Source organism: Fusarium tjaetaba, assembly GCF_013396195.1.
Source record: "Fusarium tjaetaba strain NRRL 66243 chromosome Unknown NRRL66243_c0000299, whole genome shotgun sequence".
NCBI classification, from domain to species: Eukaryota; Fungi; Ascomycota; class Sordariomycetes; order Hypocreales; family Nectriaceae; genus Fusarium; species Fusarium tjaetaba.
In genome coordinates, this window is record NW_023501495.1 from 40010 (window position 1) to 58142 (window position 18133).

The window sequence follows — 18133 nt, forward strand, 5'->3', positions numbered from 1 at the left end:
ATTAAGTGATGAATCTATCCTTTCAAGTTGTTTATTCCTCAACTTATCTCCGACTTTTGTGGCTGCCACTAGGTAGAGAGGCTTCTGTTGAACAGAGCCAAACAAAGACTCTCCTTTATGCTCATGCCCGACTGGCTTGCTTGGCGTTGGTGCATTGCTTTGTAGTGTCAGATGAATGTAGCTATAGAGGCGTCTCAAAAGAGTGCTTATGGCCGAATGATGGTTCCCATTGTCAACTAATCAACTGACACTGCCTAGACTATTTCAACCTGCATCGTGACCATCTAGCTCCAAGTCTTGACTGCTACCTAAGGAACTATTGTCGTCTGAAACTCTTTCTTTACCTCGTACCTAGCTTATGAATAATACCGCAGGCAGGTTAGTAGGCAGGCAGCCAGACAGCTGTGACTCTTCTCTTGGTTGCCTGCAGTTTTTTTAATTTATATATGATATTCTGATTACGTCATCAAACCTTCAAGTTATACCCCTGCACATGATATTCGCGATCACATTCTCGCATGAAACCAACATCATCATGGATCTCGCAATCACACTTATCAAGTCCGTTGCGCGGGCGTTTTACGAAACCCGCGACATACTTGTGATTGATGCGCTTATTCTACATGAGGCGTGAGTATGACTATTACACTCCTATGCTGGAAAAGTGCTTGGTTGCTAACCACAGTGTCTTGCTAGGCTTCGAGACGATGATTTGGCCTACTTGATGTCTACCAACACAAAGGAACTCCACAAGATATGCGGAAAGCTTCGCGAGGATCGATTCTTGGTGGTGTATGTGAAGGGAATCTTGGCCGAATAGCTCTTGACTGACCGGACCCGGTGCAGACACACACGATCAGAACTCCGAGAAGGCAACCCAAGACCAAGCAACAAAACATGGTATTACATCGACTACCGAGCCACAATAGACGCCATCAAATGGCGCGTTTACACTATTGATAAAGAAGTACAGGGTACTACGCAAGTCGCGAGCGAGAAAAAAGAGTACTTTTGCTCATTTTGCAAGGCAGAATGGACGGCGATGGAGGTCCTGGACAACGTTGGCCCGGAAGGATTCTTATGCCACCGCTGCTCTCATGTTCTGACCTTTGAGGCCGACCGGACATCGACTGGGCACGAGCAGTCAACGCGACTTAATGACCAGTTCAAATTCATCAGTGAACTGCTTCCCAAGATCGACGCCGTCCACATTCCTGAATGCGATTTCGATCGCGCATTTGCCAAAGCACGCCCGGTGAAGCGCGACGAAACACATCAGCGCGCTCAGACTACTGCAGTAGACTCTGGCGCGAACCGACCTATGGCGGTCAAGGGCTTGACCAACACAGGGCCGCAATCGATTGCAGTTAACATCTCAACATCGGATGGCCCTACAGAAGCCGAGAAGGCGGCAGAGCAGGCGCGCAAGGAGCAGATAGCGAAGCAAAATGCTCTTCCATCGTGGATGTCCAATAGTACAGTCACTGGGGAGTCCTTCTCAGCAAGCGCTGCTCCTGGCACTGCATCAATCGTCAAGAAGGAGTCCAGCAAAGATGCTGGCCCAGCAGCACCGGCCGTGGCCAATGCTCAAATAGACGACATATTTGAGAAGCTCAAGGCGGAGATAGCACAAGAAAAATCAGAGGAGGAAGAGGACGACGACGAAGAAGAAGACTTATTCGAAGATGTCCCTGCCGCCAAGAAAGTGAAACTGGCTGGACCAGATACTCAAGACCAAAAAGAAGACGAGGACAGCGAGGAGATAGAGTTCGAAGACGTTTAGAACCCGCGGAATTGTCCAGTGATGGTCAGACTCTTTGTTCTTGTACATAAATAGCAACTCTATCATCTAATATTCTTATTCTAATTCCAATTCCTGTCTAACCTAACCAAGCCCGGCCACGCTTTTGAAAAAAAAAAAAGAAGGAAAAAAAAAGGCCAATGCTATGCCCGAGGTATCAGTGCTTGCCCAAGCACATGTTTGAACGCCCCATTATATGCCGGTAAAAAAGTCGCTTTCATGATGTCTACACCTGTCCTTAAAAGAAACCCAAGTCGTTCATTTCCAGTTTTCCAATACTGCACATCACCTTGCAGTTTCTACGCCGCGTCGCATCTCGAGTTGAGATGTCTTGCATGTTCGTGGCAACTTGGCCAACGGTAATTCGGTGTCATCGAGAGACGAGCATGAAATCTCGGACATGCTACGCTTCAGGCCTGTCAAAGCTCCAACGATGTTGCCGGCGGGCGGTGACTCATCACCTTCATCGCCGTGATCCCTGGACAACGGGTCTTGCTCGTCCTTTTTGTCGAGTACGCTATCGCGCTCCCATGCGGACTCTAGCCCGTCCAGGTAGACCGGAGACCTCTTCAAGAAGTTCCAGGATAAGGAGTCATGCTCCATCGCAATATATAATGAGTCCATCTTGCCACTAGCATCCAGCACGGCGCAGTGTTGTTTGAGGAACGCACGGTCGTACGGACCGTGGACGAGCCTGGCCTCCAGGGGCCTCAACATTGGCAAGCCTTGTAGACGCTCAGCATCGCAAAGCTTTGCTTGCAATGGAACCCACGGCCGTCCTTTGAGTAGAGGTTCAAATGCGCGTGATACAGCCTCTGTGACAGACTTGGCATCATCTCCTTCCACTGCGAGCATACGATGAAGTCCACGGGACAAGCATCTCTTGTATGAGGTTGTATCCTTTTCAAATGGGAAGGGCGTGTCCTTGGATGGCATCAAGGACACATGCACTGTCCATGACCTTGGGCGTTGGGTTGATGCGGTAGGCTTTATCAACAATTTCTGTGTTGAGTTCAGCGGCAGCTGTGAGGGGACAGTGGTTATGGGCGATAGATGAAAGGTGTTGACGGTGGCACCGCTTGGATCTGGGTCTTGGGGAGGCGACAATAAAGGCTCGGCACTCTCCAACTTTTCGATCCTCTCTTCCAAGCACTCGTCACTATCTAGCAGCTCAAGTTGACGATTGCGCAAATCGTCCACTTCGCTCCCTGTCCTTGCCAGCTGTTCGCCTTGTGATCGAAGGGCTTGTTCCAAGCCTTTAATCTGTTGCTGCAATTGTGTAACAAGCGCCCATGCAGCAGATGCGTTGCGGTATGTGCCTTTGAGTTCAGTGTCGGTTTCGTCCTTGTTCTTCTCGACCGTCTCTTCCAGCTCGCTGATGCGACGAACAACATGGGAAAGTCGATCACGGTCTCGTGGGGTCGCGAGTTCTTCCAAGGCTCGTACTCGCTGTTGAATCGCATCGATCTCGGACTTGTTAGTGCTTGGTGTTGGGGTATCGGCATTGGCAACATGAAAGCAGGATAGATGACCACAGTTGCAAGTGGCGCCTGGCAAAGATTTGTTGTGATCGAACCCCATGCAGCCGCACCGCTGACCCTTGAGCTCAGGTATCATGAGGATATATCGACATTGACCCTTTGGTAACTGAGACTCGTCGGGCTGCGGCGTCGAGGCCGGTGGGGGAGAGCGAGAGGGTGAGGGTGACATTAAGTTGCGTCAAACCAAGGTATCGAAGAGAGGAATCGAGGGCGAGATAGGTCGTCCATGGAAATGTCGGTGGCAGTAGGAGCCTGATATGGACAGAATGGGTACGGATGGGTATGAATGGGGATGGGGTAGTCTTTTTAGATATGAGAGATGGAGCACGGAAAGAGAAGAAAACAACAACAGCAACCTGTAGGTAAGTAGGTAGGTACTAGGTAGGTGCAGCAAGGCAAGGCAAGGCAGGGCAGGGCAGGGCAAGGTAGGCGGGCGGCTCTAATCATAAAGCAGGGCGATGTCGAGATTTGAACCCCCAGGGATGTTGGGGTTGTGTGATTCCGTCTGGCCGGGTTAGGACAGTACCTGAGTCCAGGCAGGTAGGTGTACCTGAAAACAGTGGCATAATACAGGTGAGAGGCTGTAGACTGTTAACGGTTTCTAGGGATATCCAGGGTCCGCTTTTGAGACGTTATCATCCGCACTCGTCTCGCCATCAGGACAACCCACGAATCTTAGACCGGCTGCGCCCGCAGGCCGGCTGATGGCATCACAAACTCCCACGTTGAAGACCCGCAGGTGGTCATGGCACCACAAGCCGACGATTATAGACAGTGGGGGTTAGCCGTGGCTAACAGCGACTGCTTGAGGTACATGCCCAGTAACACCGAGAGGATAAAAGTAGAGATTGCCCATGACCACGATCAACAATCTCCTCCATGTATGTATTGAGGGCAGAGCCATGGAACGCGGTGAGAACAACCACAACTCCAGCCCATTGCCAGAAGAAATCTAGGTCCACGCTAGACCACGGGGAACTCAGGGGATGCAGTAGTTAGAGTCCCAGCTAAGAGAAGATAGCGTCGTTATCTTGTTGGCCAATTCTTTGCAGTGCCGTCCGTACCCTCAAACCAAATCTTGGTTACCTGGCGCAAGGCGCGCTGTTTTCTTGTCTTGTCTTGCCTTTGGGGGACCCCTGGCATGGAACCCATGAGAAGTTATCCCACATCAGTCAGAGTCCGATTGATAAACAAAATGTCTCAACTCTTGACATGAAAAGCTTGGCTGATCGTGCCGCACCCTTTTACTAGTTCCCATTGGCCCTCGACGGTTGGTCCCTGAAGCTTGTCGAGACGGAGACGGAGACGGAGACTATCAAGAGGCAGAAAGTCGAGATGGAGGGCGGCCACGCGATCTGTAACGGGCGGGCGCAAGAAATCAAAGACTCAAGAGTTGATATGTACAGTACATACCAGGGCCCTTGCGCAATGATTGTGATCGTGGCCGGAATCGCAATGGTGATTGATGGAAGCATCTGCATGGGGTCTCACAGATTAGCAGACCTCCTCTGGCTGGTCCACCCCCACACCCTCTTTGTTGCCAAGCCTGCCACTTTCTTTGGACGGGAGGGACAGAATTTGACTCTTGCGAGGTAGTTCCCGCACCCGCACCCGTCCATTTAACTACCTACTTATGAATGGCCACTCGCTATCCGTACTCAAGCACCTCTCCGGTCTGGCGGGCCCCGTTCCGTAGCTGCTACTCTACGGATACTGTATGGATGCAGGTAAGTGCTTAGGTTAGTACTTAGAAGAGGGAGCCCCCAAATTGCGGTCGAGAAAAGTAATGTGCTCTTGACTCGTCGACTCGTTGCATGAGATGGCCTCTTCCTCCATGCCCCTGGTCCCAGGTGGTCCAGATATCGGATGCGTGTAAGTTAGAGGTCGTGCGTGACTGCAAGGCATGTGCATACGTACCTATGTTTGTATGTATGTACGGAGTATGTATGTACGCCTTATCAGCGCCTACCTACTGTTGATGCAAGGTTATCGACCAAGTTGCCCGCACGCATGTGATGCCTCCCCAGGTTCTGATCAGAGGTTGATGGTACATAACTACCTTGCGAATCATAGAGATTCGCATTATCCTGTACATGCGCGCGTGTCACTGCTTGTGTGTGCGCGGTACGGGCATGGACCTCCAAATTCAACATCAGGGCCGGTTGGAACCGGTAGACCAAGTGAGGATGGCCAAGGGCCCATCTTTGGTACTATGTACCTAGGTAGGTATGGGTCATGCCAAATTCATCCTCAACCCTGAGACGTAGCAATTGAAAACAGCCTGAACTGTAGGTACTTATATATCATGTACGTAACGGCCATTAGGGTGGGTTGTGTGCAGCAGCACAACCTTAAGCACAGCAGAAGTAAGAAGCCTTGGCCCCTGGCTCTACTGCACTGTACCTCAAGGAGCGAGCAAGTGGGCTCTGGAGGATTTCTTTGCCCACGTGCAGTCTCTTGCTTGGGACAGGCAACTCCTTGCCACCTGCGAACCACTACCAATGTACGGATACCGAGTATATCGTAACCACTGATTGAGTGATCTCGGGCCTGTATGTTGCAAGCCGTGGCTTTGATCAGCGACACGACGCACCTCGAGCTGCTAGGTACTCAACAACTATGGGTAATTTCGGAAATGCTGTCAACTCCCTGTTGAGCACTTACACCAAGTGCCTGTCTCTTCTCAAAGGCTTCCCTAAAGATGAGGATGCGGGGCCATTGAGTGACACGCGCTCAACACTGAGCATCTCACTTCGATCTGACAGAGCTCGAGTGCGTCGAGAATATGCTTCGCGACTTTCGCAAGATGGCTCTCGGTTTGAAAAAGGCGATGGTAAGTCACTTCTATCTGCGTTAGTTTCGTTTGTATAAAAATGCATGAGTTGTTATTCTGAAGCCTGTCCCAGCTCCTGCACGATCAACTCTTAGACGCATTGTGAGGAAACTCACAATCACCCTGGCCGACGTGGTCCGCTCATTTCATGACCCGAAAGGACAGCCGATCAACAGCGAGTCTCTTCTAGCTCTATCCACAGGCTCAAGTCTAGACGCCGTTCGCGCCATGAATGACTTGTCAACCAGAGTAGGATCAACATCAAGTTCCAGTTCACGGGGTAGCATCGTGAGCAGAGGACGACAGAGATCCCGCCGTCACAGCCAGAAAGCCGGGACCAAGTCTAAGAGACGCTCAACAAAAGAGCGGTCTAAGCGTGACAAGACCAGAAGCAAGAAGCCCACGAGCCATAGCCATAGCCATAGCCATAGGCGGGGATGGAGACAGATGTCCTCCGATCAGCGGCATCATCGACATGGCCCCAGAAGCCGGCACTCGCCGGAAATAAAAGGGCCTCATAACCGAGTCTCCATAGTGACCATTGCTACGGATTCAACCAAGTTGGGAGAGATCAGGCGGCGCTTGTCGAAGCAGATGCCCTGGGAGGAATATGAGAACAGGGTCGCTTATCCATTGTATGCCTATCATGCCCAAGAGGCACCAGTGCGTAAGAAATGGTGGAATCCTTTCAGGCGCTGATGACTGGCGAAAAGCTACTTCTGGTTTGGACTTGACGTATATGATACCCGATGCTATATATGAATATTGCTGTCTCTTGGTGATCTACTCTTACAGTGTAGTGGCTGTTACTCCGCCGGCTTGAGATCTTGATCCCCTACTCCGTATTACGCACACCAAGGAAAGATCACCAGTGACTGGGTCACTCTTGAGGGGACCGTAAAGCCCTCCTAGGTAAGAGGATCAGATTGAAGAAGAATAAAAAGCAGTAATGAGTGCATTCAAGAATGTTGCATGATATTTTCTCGTTTACCTTCATACATAAGGTACCTAAGGTAGGTACCTAAATGAAGGTCTTTCTTTGTATTGACGACGGGATGGAGTGAGTGGTCAAATAAGGTACCTTAGGTATAGTGTGAGTAAACTTTCTACACTGTGCAGGACACTGTTGAGGCTGCAAAGCCACAGAAAGAACTTGGAATTATTCTACTGTGCCCCGCTGTCCAAAACTGCCCCGCCAGCATCACGAGTGGACTGGATTGGACTGGACGGACAGACGAACACACGACAGGTCATCATCGCATTCAACTCGACGATAACGAGCAAAGAGCATCGAAAACGAACAAGACACAGCCAAGTCACTCTCTGGGCTCGTCCCATTCCCACTCCATCTAACGGTGTTGCTATCGACGTGACCCCTCACGGATATGCCTTCGTCTTGATAGCGTCGCCATCATGCCTCAAGACCCTGCTGCCGCCCTCAGCGCCTTATTGCGCCAATCCTCCGTCGAAGACCACGACGAGGCCCTCAAGATTGCCAACGCCGCCCTCAAGGCTAACAAGAACGATGTCGATAGCCAGCATACCCGTATCATCGCCTTGCTGAAGCTCGATCGATTCGACGATGCTTTGCGCGCCATTGCTGATGGCTCTCCCGCCCTCCACGCACGAATTGCCCTTGAACATGCCTATGCTCTCTACAAGACGGGAAAGCTTAACGAGGCCACTTCTGTCCTCCAGGCTTTCGGTCTAGAGAAGAAGAGGAGTCTACAGCATGTTGCCGCACAAGTTGCTTACCGTGCCGAGCGCTTCGATGAGGCTTGCAACATCTACAGCCGTCTACTCGACACCGATCCCGCAGATGAGGAGAACGATATCAGCATCAACCTCCGGGCCGCTTTTGCCCAGTCTAGTTGGCTAGGATACTCGGTCACTGACAAGATCTCTGTCCAAGACTCTGATGGATTTGAACTGTGTTATAACGCTGCTTGTGCGCATATTGCCAACGGCTCCCTTGAGGCTGCAGCCGATCTATTGCAGCGTGCAAGTCGATTGTGTGATGCCTCCGATGACTTGACAGATGAGGACATGCAGGCGGAAATGCGGCCGATTCTTGCACAGCAGGCTTACGTCTTTGCCAAGTTGGGCAAGCTCAGGGAGGCTCTCGATCTCTATAACTCTCTATCAAGCACAAGGTAGGGTTTACTGCAATTATGCCGAGGGCTGAACTGACTATGATGGACAGAGAAGAAGATCCCGACCTGGCACTAATAATTGGCAACAACCTGGTCACTTTGGAGCCAAAGGACGAGAACCCCTATCTTCTCGAGCGAAGATTCTCGACCCTGACGGCCAAGGCAAGAAATGCCAAGCTCTTCCAGCACCAGTCTGATATCTTGCGACGCAACCGACTAACCGTGGATTTGCAAATCCTCAAGGGTGCCGGAGTCAAGCGCCGCACCGATGCCCTTCTCGCCGAAGCAAAACACCCCTCGACAGCTGCTGAAACTAGCATTCTCTCTGTTCTTAACGCTGCTGCGAGCGCACAAGGGACATCTGGGAAGCATCTTCTGAAGAACCTCCATGGACTGACCCAGAAGAGACCACATGATGTCGGTCTTGTGTTAACCATTGTGCAAATACAACTCCATGAAGGAAAAGTTGGCTCAGCTCTGTCTATTCTCGAGTATTTCCTACAGCGTCTCGAAAGGAACGAGACTGATGATTCTCAAAATGCTCGGTTCAGCCCTGGTCTTATTGCACTTATTGTGACCCTTTTGAGGACACAGGGACGGGAATCCTCGGCAAAGGCTGAACTTATTAAGGCTGCTACATACTGGCAGTCCCGCCCGGCTAGCTCAGCAATCTCACTCCTCGAAGAGGCTGGCATCGAACTGATGAAGTCATCCAACGCCCAGGATTTGCAACTCGCGGGTACTTCGTTCCAGAAACTAATCGATGAGCGGAAGGGCTCGGACATTGCTGCGGCTGGCCTTGTCGCATCCTTGGCTCCCTCAAACCCCTCTCGTGTAGAAAAGCACCTCCAGAACCTCCCTCCCGTGGATTCGCTTATCGAGGGCATCGATGTAACAGCTCTCCTCAGCGCTGGCGTTGCGACCGCCGCCAGTAAGACAGGCTCCTCAACTTTGAAGCGCTCGGCTCCTTCAGGACCATCTGAAAAGACAAGCAAGCGACGCAGAAAGATACGCCTTCCCAAGAACTACGTCGAGGGCACCAGACCCGACCCTGAGCGCTGGCTGCCTTTGCGTGACAGAAGCTCGTACCGCCCCAAGGGCAAGAAGGGCAAGAAGAAGGCTGTTGATTCTACACAGGGAGGAATCGTGAAGGAAGAGGAGACTCTGGAGCTTGTAGGCGGAGGAGGTGTCAAGGTTGAGAAGGCGCCTCCGCCTTCTAAGAAGAAGAAGAAGGGTAAGAAATAGTGCAGCAGTTTACAGATACTGCATATCGCATATCTTAGTTCAACAATACTCTGTTTCAGTATGATATTCTTGACCCTTGGTTTAATTTTTCCATCCACGTATACGTCCTGGTTCTATGGGTGCAGTTCCTCCTGACCTCTCATCAAAATCAATAGAATGGATGATATCCATTAAATATGCACATTCGCCCAATTTCGATTCGACTGAAAAATCAAAAATTGATTTCTAACGCTGACTTTTAATGCCCTGCCCAAGCCCTGGTGCAAGCGAGTACAAATGAACAAAAGGCCTCGGGCCACTATAGAATATCTAGAAACATTTGTCCTCGTCATCGACCCCTTGACATGAGTCCACCAAGCTCGACATCTCAAGTCTGCTTTTTCTGTGGCCACTCAATAACACAAGTATAAAACGAAGGTAGTCACAACGCCCGTCCCAGCAAGCCCCAATTCTATATAAATAAACGTTATACGCGCGCACTATACTCCACACGAGAGCCCTCCATATCTTCCCAGTGTCAGGCGTTAACGGGCTGCACGGGCCGACTCGGAAGCTGCTCTATATCCTGAAGCGACTCAGAATCCGAGTCTCGACTTTCAAAATCGTCCTTCTTGGTGCTTCGGCCTCTCCTTACACCGGTACCGTCTGACTCCTCGTCCGTCTCTGTCTCCATTGGAGGCAGGGGACTGCGGCGCCCATCTGAGAAGCTTACTGCAACTTCGCTCTCCGTGTCGGACGGTATTATTAACCTACCGCCAGCTGATGTGCTTCTAGCTGCTTGGGCGGTCGAATACTTCCTATGCAGTTCGCGGAAGCTTCGTGCGGTTGCAGTGCTTGCGCTTGCAATGGATTCTCTGCGCTCACTCGATTCCACCGGCACACCAACGGCAGAGTAGAAATCTTCATCCTCTGGTCCACTAGGCATTGGCGACAGCGGAGGATCTTGCTGCTGTGAGGACTTTCGAGCACGGATTTTCTCATCATGGGTCATGTTCTGCAGGCCATCACCAAAGTTAATGACTGATGCCTTCTTGCCATGCACCACGAAGCTCCCTGTGCCTCTGGAAAGTTGGTGCTCTTGGGTCGATTCTTCCCCCGGCCCAGCGACCTCCTTGCCCTTGCGGCTGCCGCGGTGGTGCGAAAGATGTCCAGCGCCCTCTCGAAGAGTGCGTTGGAGACTACGGCGAATTTTGCTCCTATCGCCCTTGTCTGTAGGTGTCCCAGACTCCCCAGGTACATCAGCACCTGTGGAAACAGTGGCTTTGTCTGTAGGGTCACGGCTGGGTCGTTGCTCAAGTAGGCCGGCCTGCTCCAGGAAGTCTCGTTCATCGGCGTCAGGATCATGGTTTCCGTCGTCCTCCTTGCGCGACGGTGGCTTGTTGCTTTCATCTTGGGCAGAAGGAGATTTTGCTAGCGGTGTGGAAGGGAGGGATGCTATGGGAGACTGGGCGATACTAGATATTGACCCGTGTCTCGTGCTAGCAGCTTCTGGTCGAACAAAGGAGAGATCGCGTGAACTATGCCGGCGTTTAGTGGCACTCTGGGGAGGCGTTGTGAAAACCTGGTCCAGAGGTGAATCGACATCCTCTGTGACTTCGGCTGTGTTAGGGACGTGGGCGATCTGCGGCTCGGTGGGTGTTCTTGGGCCGGCCTCGGTTCCAGAATGATGCGTTGACCGCGATCCTCTACGGCCCACGTTGCCCCGTGGCGTAGGCGACCCTGTTCTCTGTGAAAGTCGGTTTGACTGTTGCTTGGTAGGAGTAAAGGTCGAGGATGGGTGTTCTTCTTCGAGATCCTGAATCAAGATATCACGGTGGCATTTGTGTTTCCACATATCTTGGCGCGTCCACTTGAGCTGAGCAGATATCCGCGCAGCAGCAGATAAAAGCTGTTCCCTCGTTCTTGGCTGGATGGGCGCAAGGATTAGCAGGTGGCGTGCGTTCCTGAGCTGGTGTTCCAGCTGTTTCTGAATCTCCTGCACATGCTCATCAGCTTCAGCAATCTTCTGCTTCATCACGTCTCTTCGAGCAGCCGAGATATCTTCGGCCATTTTATGGTCTATTCGACTCCTCGCGATAGACACTGGTCCGGTTGGTGTCTGGATGAGAGTGGCAGCATCAGCGCTATCCAGTCGACGTAAACCACGGCGACTCTGTCCGTCATAGTTGCCTCCAATGACACCACGCATCTTAACGCCCGTAGTCCGGAAGGCGGCAGCATAATTGAGTTTGGCGAGCCAGTCGTTCATTTCTTCTTCATTATCTGCCAATAGCACTTCTTCTAGACCACCCTGCCGCACATAGACGAAAGCGTTCTTGTGCTTCTTATACGCCGTATCATGGAGGGCCACGGCAGCATAAGTTGACATGAGACCATCTGGTTTGAACTCTTGAAGCGGGGGTGTGAAGATCAACGGTGTTCCGTCATGTCCCGCCTTGATGTGGTTCTCATACTGATGCATTAAAGACTTCACCCAGCCTGTATTGCGGAAGAAGTAGAGCTGCGCCCCAGTAAGAATGGCGCCCCATTCCTGCCACGGAGACCTTGCCTTGCGTTTCTTCGCATCTTTCCGCCAAAGTAATCCAACCTTGGTGACCTTGATGTCGACGATACCGGGATGTGCTTCGGCCGGGTTGCTAGCTGTCTGTTCCGTCATGAAAGCGTCAGGTCGAGACCGGGCCGACACGATCTGCAGTACACCTGTTCTAAAAAACGTTTTCTGCAAGTCCTTCAAGTTCAGACTAGTCGCAGAGCCGAGGTAATTGTAGTGATCCTCCAGCTCCATGGCATCCTTCAAGTTTGGTCTCAGAGCATCAAGGCTTCCGTCCAAGATCAGGGTATAGGGATCGATAGGCTCCTTGACAGCTCGTTTTGCGGGGTCGTTTACTGTAGAGGAGATCAGAGGTTTTCGTCGAGATTTATGTGAAGCATAGCGGTCGCTTGCAGGGTCTAAATCATCCTCAACGTGAATAAAAGGGGTATAAGTTATGTTGTCATAAAAACATTCCAGAATGTCGTCAAATATGCCCTCTCCGTTTGTGTTCTTCAGGTAATCAGCTTTTTGCATTTTGTGCTTGTTATTCTTGTTGAAGACATCGGTATGTAGAATAAGTAGGGAGAAAGCAATGAAGTACGCCTGGTCAGGCGATGAGTAAATGCCTGGGTTACACTCATGGTAGCGGTTGGCAAACGCTTGTAAGCAGCGGTCGATCTGCTGTGTTTCCTTAGGTAGCTCAGCTTCCATCAGAAGTTTTCGAATAGCCATATCCATAGGATCACCAAAGAAGCTAAAACTACGCATGTAGCTCCGAAGGACCGAAGCCATGAACGGGTCAGCGCTTTTTGAAAGAGTCGCAGCAATGATGCCTCGGCTGGCAACTTCTTCGACCCGCGCAAGATATTTGGCTGGTGACTCGTCTTCGTTGCGTTCTGGGAGAACAAAGGAGTCCCTGGCAAGCTGGAGCGAGTTGTTTTTAGATCCAATGGACCCAGGGGTTGTAGGAGTCATCGTGCCCTGACGACTGAGTTCCGAATTCTGCCGCAAACGACTGAGGCCAAACAAATCACCAAAGCTTTTACGGCCAGTAGAGGACGACGTTCGTGTCGTCGGCGGTAGAAGATGATCGTCATTGGAGTCACGGCCCATCGAACTCATAGTAGAGGACCTTCCTCGCAACATATCGCCCCTGGTGGGCGAAGAATGCCCCGACTGAACCCCTCCAGGTGCCACCAGAGTGGTCGCAGGTGATTGTCCTGACCTTAGATCGGAATCTCCTTTGGTAGTATTTCCGCCAGCTGTTCTGCCGCTCTGAGCGGAAGCTGGACGTGGCGTAGTGGAAATCCCAAGGGACAAAGCCGAGGAGATGCCTGGGGGTGCTTTTCCTTGCTGCTGAAGATGCGCAAATGGAAAGAGAGGCTCTGGTGCTTTCTTGTGCCGTCGCAATCGAAAGAACGGGCCTGATTTCTTGGGTGTCGTCTCCGGACTCTGATAGGACGAACTCTGGTGAGACAAGCGATCGTTGGAGCTAGCATCAGACCTGGATGACTCGGAAGGGCGGTTTGGAGGTGTTAAGATTGTACCATTAGGACTACTTGTTGTAGCTGTTGTCGATGGTCGCGGGGATTCAGGTTCCTCCAGCGTAGCGAGCGTGGGGCGTCGTCTGTCATCAGTGAAGGATTTCCGAAGTGTCTTCTGGCGTCCCGTTCCATTGTTGGTGTTGACGTCCTCACGGGGCAAATCCGTCGAGCGACGGAACCTGGCAGTCAGGCCTATCCGTGATGATTTCTTTTTCGGTCCATTGAACTCGTTTGTTGGAGCGGTGGTAATGATTTCGGGTGCTAAGTTGAACATAGGTTAGCTAAGCATGTCCCAACTGCGAAGTACGGTAGATAGGGGTGTGTTACGTCGCGGAACAGGCGGCGGCTTCTCGGACTGTTGCTTGGCTCGTAGAGACAGTTGAGAATCACTCGCGTTTCGGAAACGCAAGACGGAGAAGCGATGATGTTTGCTGTTTTCTTCTTGTATAGGAGGGGTGTCTGGGCGACTTCCAGGGCGACTCTCAGTTTGGCTCTCGGGGAGACCTTCAGGACGGCTAGTTGTTGATTCGCGAGCTAACTCACGAGGTTGCTGCGGGTGGGAAGATTCTCCGGGTCCTTGTCCCTCGTCATCGTTGTGGTCGGGCTGAGAAGGAACTGGAGGAAGATCGCCGGATGCGCTGGGTTCGAAGAGGGTATGTCGGCGTTTTTCAGTGTCATCAGACAAGTTGCCTCGGCGGCGACGAAAAGCCATAACGGCGACTGATCATGATACGCAGCCAGCCCAGGCGTTGTCAAGACCAGGCGACGTGGATAGAGAGCGTGCCAGTTGAGGGCGGCAGGCGTCTCACGACCTACCAAGCGAAATGCTGGTACGCAGTCGCGGTGGTGTTCATTGAGACAACTCGAGGTGCTTAGATCGATGATAAGAATTCAGCAAGAGTGGATGTCGCGTGAAAGGGTCGGATTGTAAGCGCTGTCGATGCAGCGTAGTTACTTAGGTTAGTAGTTAGTTGGAGGTTGATCCGTTTTCGATCACTTCCATTGAGCATTCGCTTTCCACGGGAGCTTTCCCACCAAGCCAGGGGCTGCTGGTCGTGGCAGCCTCAATTAACCCAGCCCATCCCCAGCGCATGTCAGACGACCAATGTACAGTGTCCGGACCCACTGCTACAGTAGGTAAGGCATGTATGTGGCTGGGAGTAGGGGGTTCTAGGTTCCCGTCCTGAAAGACCCCGCTGTAAAAGGCCCTTCAGGTACAAAGGACCTAAGCTAGTAGCCTAGCCCACTGGGTTATTAGTGTGGCTGGTGTAAGGAGGTGAGGTGATGATAGAGAAACATTGTCCAAAGAATGGGCTGAAATTACAGCTTACAATAATTTCTTCTTCGATATCTTTGATCCCATCTCAGGTGGCTACTGTATACAGTATATCTGCAACGTGGCGACACGCGCAACGTAAGCCTAAGTAGGGGTAGTATTATACAGTATCATCAGCACTTGTGGTCACTTGGATAGACGCTCTGGCATCAATAGACGAGAGAGTATGGTAACAAATGCTGATTTTATTTATTGTAATTATTCAAAACTGGGACTGAGATTCCGAACTTGGTCTGACAGCCTCAGAGTAAGTGAGCAGGCAAATTGATTTGACAGTTTCTGAAGATGGCTTCATTTTTTTTTTTAATCTATATATACCAGCGAGTGCTAAGAACAAGTATTCATGTTTCAATATCTCCCTGCCCATAATATATCTAAGGCCATGTCACATAAAAAATGACATCTTTGGAGGCTTGATTTTTTCGGAATCGTTACAAGGTAATTTTGCTATATTACTCAAGCGACAGATAAGTGCACATAGACCCCTCACGTGTGCTACGTAAAGCTTGTTCATTTACACCAACCTGGGTACTGTAGCCAAGTATATTAAAGTTAGCTATGGATACGATAAACTTATGTCTGTCTCCTGAATCCAAACTGAAATATGTAGCTCTATTGCTTCGAATTAGTTCGGAGCATATTGAATGTTGTTGACATCTACTAAGAAAAGGATACTAACTACCTACATAGGTAGCTCAGGGTTCTAATTATAAGCCATCTCTTTCCATCAACCTGATAGAAAACTTATAAATACCTAGGTGGCGACCTTTAGTCTAGTTAGTAACCAACTGTCAGCGGACAGCAACATTACTTCCATTATTCTTGGTCCTTTTTCAGATCGCCCTCAGTGTTTATAACTGTGTAACTACCAGTTATTGGTGATAACTAAGGTTCCAGTGTCCATTTCTGTGTCACTTCGCACTACGAATTAAGCATTTAGGAATCCTGTTACATGCTATCATAGCAAGCTTGTTAAATCCAACTACCTCCTTAAAATATGGCATTGTTCTATTTGCTTCAATTCTGATGCTTCCAACGCTTAGGTTGTGAAAAAAAACCCTCCCTCCATGTTCGAATGGATGGACCAATAATGGCTTCCACGTCAGCCCCACAGAAACCAGCGACAAGCGTCAGGCTGCGTGCGTTATCATCCAGGCTACTCCGTAACTAGAGGCAGTGTAGTGTAATCTTCAAACATCGTCACTCATATCTTTAATAATTGTCGCTATTTCCATCATACAAAATCACCAAATATACAGCTGAGGGCTGATAGTCCTCCGCATTCAGTCCCGGACACTTCAGGCAATCAGGATCAATTGATCGAGTCGACTGCGCGTTCTCTTACAAGACTCAAGATGAGGTTGCCCTTACTGGCAGCGAGTCTGCTGCTTCTGCAGGCCTCCAGCGCCCACGCCGCTGGCATCGATACACATCGTGCCGTTCCAGATTTACAGAATACCGACAATAATGATAATGACGCGAGCAAACGGCTCTTCCCTTTTCTTTCTAAACTTCGCGACAAGGCTATCGAGACCGTCTTCGGACGTCATCCGAGTAAAAACACCCCGCCGCCCATCATCAATCAACTACGTGCGCAATACCTCAATCAGTTGGTCCTCCGCTTCAACGTCACTACCTCGCACGAGGAGGGAGCGCTTGCCGATGCCGCCGCTCGACTATTTCTCGATGTCTGGGCTTTTACCGATGATTATGTCGACATCCGCCTACACGCTGACGAGGTTCGACCTCTGCTGAGCTTGCTTCCCAAGACACTACACGCATCGCACTCGATTCTGATTCCAGATTTGGCCGCCGCAGTCTATAAATCACTGCCTATCGGAGGAAACCCAGCTTATTACGATGCTAAGCCCGCGCCTCCGGTCCTGAAAGTCGCTTCTTCGCCTGGAGATAACCTCTTTTTCCAGGATTACCAGTCTCTGCCGGTCGTGATGAGATGGATGCGCCTCCTTGAGGCTATGTTTCCATCCTACGTCAAGTATATTAACATCGGCAAGTCGTACGAAGGCCGCGATATTCCCGCCCTTCGAGTGGGGATTCCGAACACAGCACCGGATGCGCCGAGGCGCAAAACAATCATGATCATGGGCGGCTCTCATGCTCGCGAATGGATCTCAACGAGCACTGTCAACTATCTGGCGTGGTCCTTCATCACTAGCTACGGCAAAGAACGGATGATCACAAAGCTATTGGACGAGTTCGACTTGGTCTTCCTACCAATCGCGAACCCTGATGGTTTCGAGTATACCTGGCATATCGATCGGCTCTGGCGCAAAACACGACAACAGACTAACCTACAGTTTTGCCGTGGACTAGACCTGGACCGAGCTTACGGGTACGAGTGGGATGGCTCACAGGTTCAACGGGACCCATGCTCTGAGAGTTATGGGGGAGAGAAGCCTTTTCAGGCCGTTGAAGCGGTGCACATTGCCGATTGGGCGCGGAACCAAACCTGGAACAACAATGTTCGATTTGTCGGCTTGATTGATTTACATTCATACTCTCAGCAAATTCTGTATCCTTACTCTTATACTTGCTCCGTCGACCCTCCCAATCTGGAGAATTTGGAAGAGCTTGCCGCAGGTATTGCAAAGTCTATCCGTCTATCAAATGGAGAGTCGTACACTGTTGCATCAGCATGTGAGGGTGCGGTCTCGGCTCGTGAATTCAGCGGTGGTCGTTACTGGTCTCGCATCGAATCTGGCGGTGGGTCGGCCGTCGACTGGTTCTATCACGAAATGCGAGCTCACTACAGCTACCAGCTCAAGCTTCGAGATACCGGCAGCTACGGCTTTCTGCTTCCCAAAGAACACATTGTTCCAACAGGAGAAGAGATATTCAATGCGATGAAGTATTACGGAGACTATCTCTTGGGTAACAATGGCATCGAGTCCGTTACTGAGGCTGAAGAGGATGACAAGGTGGAGATGCATGAAAATCAGCCAGTCCAAGATTCTGAGCAAAACCCAACCGTTGGACAGGAGTTAAGGAGGAGAAGGCTTCGAAGGTGAAGCTGATGTGAGCCTGTACGGGATGCAGGAGGGTGTTGGATAGGAATTTGGTATGAAATTTACGATTGAGCATTATGATTTATTTTTCTTCATATCTTTTTGGAATTGCATAAGATGC

The 18133-nt window shown here is 50.7% G+C and overlaps 5 protein-coding genes across 5 annotated transcripts; 3 read left to right on the top strand and 2 right to left on the bottom strand.

Moving 5' to 3' along the window:
* Window positions 1–535: 535 nt before the first annotated feature.
* FTJAE_11705 (transcription initiation factor TFIIE subunit alpha) lies at window positions 536–1783 on the top strand (the record flags this gene model as incomplete). The annotated part of the gene is made up of 3 exons (XM_037344676.1): window positions 536–630; window positions 697–792; window positions 847–1783. 3 exons carry the CDS (start codon window positions 536–538, stop codon window positions 1781–1783), a joined length of 1128 nt encoding a protein of 375 aa, XP_037201238.1.
* A 303-nt stretch (window positions 1784–2086) lies between these two features.
* FTJAE_11706 (uncharacterized protein) lies at window positions 2087–3511 on the bottom strand (the record flags this gene model as incomplete). The annotated part of the gene is made up of 1 exon (XM_037344677.1): window positions 2087–3511. One exon carries the CDS (start codon window positions 3509–3511, stop codon window positions 2087–2089), a length of 1425 nt encoding a protein of 474 aa, XP_037201239.1.
* Window positions 3512–7588: 4077 nt separating this feature from the next.
* On the top strand, window positions 7589–9573 carry FTJAE_11707 (signal recognition particle subunit SRP72; the record flags this gene model as incomplete). The annotated part of the gene is made up of 2 exons (XM_037344678.1): window positions 7589–8328; window positions 8379–9573. 2 exons carry the CDS (start codon window positions 7589–7591, stop codon window positions 9571–9573), a joined length of 1935 nt encoding a protein of 644 aa, XP_037201240.1.
* A 517-nt stretch (window positions 9574–10090) lies between these two features.
* On the bottom strand, window positions 10091–14362 carry FTJAE_11708 (sec7-domain protein; the record flags this gene model as incomplete). Its single annotated transcript, XM_037344679.1, has 2 exons — window positions 10091–13911; window positions 13978–14362. 2 exons carry the CDS (start codon window positions 14360–14362, stop codon window positions 10091–10093), a joined length of 4206 nt encoding a protein of 1401 aa, XP_037201241.1.
* Window positions 14363–16341: 1979 nt separating this feature from the next.
* FTJAE_11709 (metallocarboxypeptidase ecm14) lies at window positions 16342–18015 on the top strand (the record flags this gene model as incomplete). Its single annotated transcript, XM_037344680.1, has 1 exon — window positions 16342–18015. The coding sequence occupies one exon, from the start codon at window positions 16342–16344 to the stop codon at window positions 18013–18015; it is 1674 nt and encodes a 557-aa protein (XP_037201242.1).
* Window positions 18016–18133: the final 118 nt, after the last annotated feature.